The following is an 896-nucleotide window of genomic DNA, read 5'->3' as shown; positions in this document are numbered from 1 at the left end:
CCCCCTCTCTGGGCCCCGAAGGCCAGGTCCAGCCCTCCTCCCCCAGACCCAGGAGTCCAGGCCCAGCCCCTCCTCTCCTTCCTCAGACCCAGGAGTCCAGGCCCCAGCCCCTCCTCCACAGGAGCCGGGAATCCCAGCCCCAGCCCCATCCATCCCCCCTTCCCTTAGACTTGGAGTGTGACCACCAAGTTCTGATCTTAGGCTAAAGATTCCAGTTGTCAGCCCCTTCCCTCCCCAGAGCCTGGAGCCTGGCCTCCACAGCTCCGTATTTAACCCCCGCAGACCCTGGCCATCGAGGGTGGTGCAGAGGACCTGGGCCAGGAGGAGGTGGTCCAGCAGTGCATGCGGAACCAGCCGTGGCTGGAGCAGCTCTTCGACTCCTTCAGTGACCTGCTGGCCCAAGCACAGGCCCACAGCCGCTGCGGGTGACCTCGTCCAGCTGGGGCCACCTTCTCCAGAAGCCGAGAACTGGGGCAGAACTGTGTCCTCAGGAGCTGACCCCCGAGCTCCGCCGCCGGGGAATGGGGGAGGTCGTTGGTCAGGGTGTGTCCAGGCTGCCCCCCCAGGGCAGGGTTCAAAGTTCGACCCCCCCCCCCCATGTCCTGTCCACTCCTTCCCTCTCCCTCCCACTGTTCGGTGTACAGAGAAATTATTTATATATATGTATAAATGTCTATTTAGTAACTGTTTCCCTTGCCCCAGTCCCCTATGTATAGGAAAAGTCTATGTATGGTTGAGGGGAGCGGGGTGGCCTCAGACCTGGGGGACCCCTCCCCTCCAAACCCCCCCTTACAGGCCAAGATCTTTGCTAAAGGCCATTCCCTCCCCAGGGCATTTGGCATCGGGTGGGAGGGGGAAAACGCATCTTGTTAATTTTTTTTAATCTTATTTATTGT

The 896-nt window shown here is 60.2% G+C and overlaps 1 protein-coding gene across 1 annotated transcript in view; it reads left to right on the top strand.

Moving 5' to 3' along the window:
* The window catches only part of PRR12 (proline rich 12), a gene marked incomplete at its 5' end in the record, with an annotated part of 42042 nt that extends 41336 nt beyond the window's left edge, over positions 1-706 (top strand). Inside the window, 1 exon segment of the mRNA XM_027776458.1 lies at positions 283-706. Within this exon segment, the coding sequence (XP_027632259.1) occupies positions 283-429 (147 nt within the window).
* Positions 707-896: the final 190 nt, after the last annotated feature.

Source organism: Tupaia chinensis, unplaced genomic scaffold (assembly GCF_000334495.1).
Source record: "Tupaia chinensis unplaced genomic scaffold, TupChi_1.0 Scaffold000673_1, whole genome shotgun sequence".
In the NCBI taxonomy this organism is placed as follows: Eukaryota; Metazoa; Chordata; class Mammalia; order Scandentia; family Tupaiidae; genus Tupaia; species Tupaia belangeri.
Note: the sequence above shows the minus strand (reverse complement) of the source record. Positions and strands in the feature narration are given on the sequence as shown.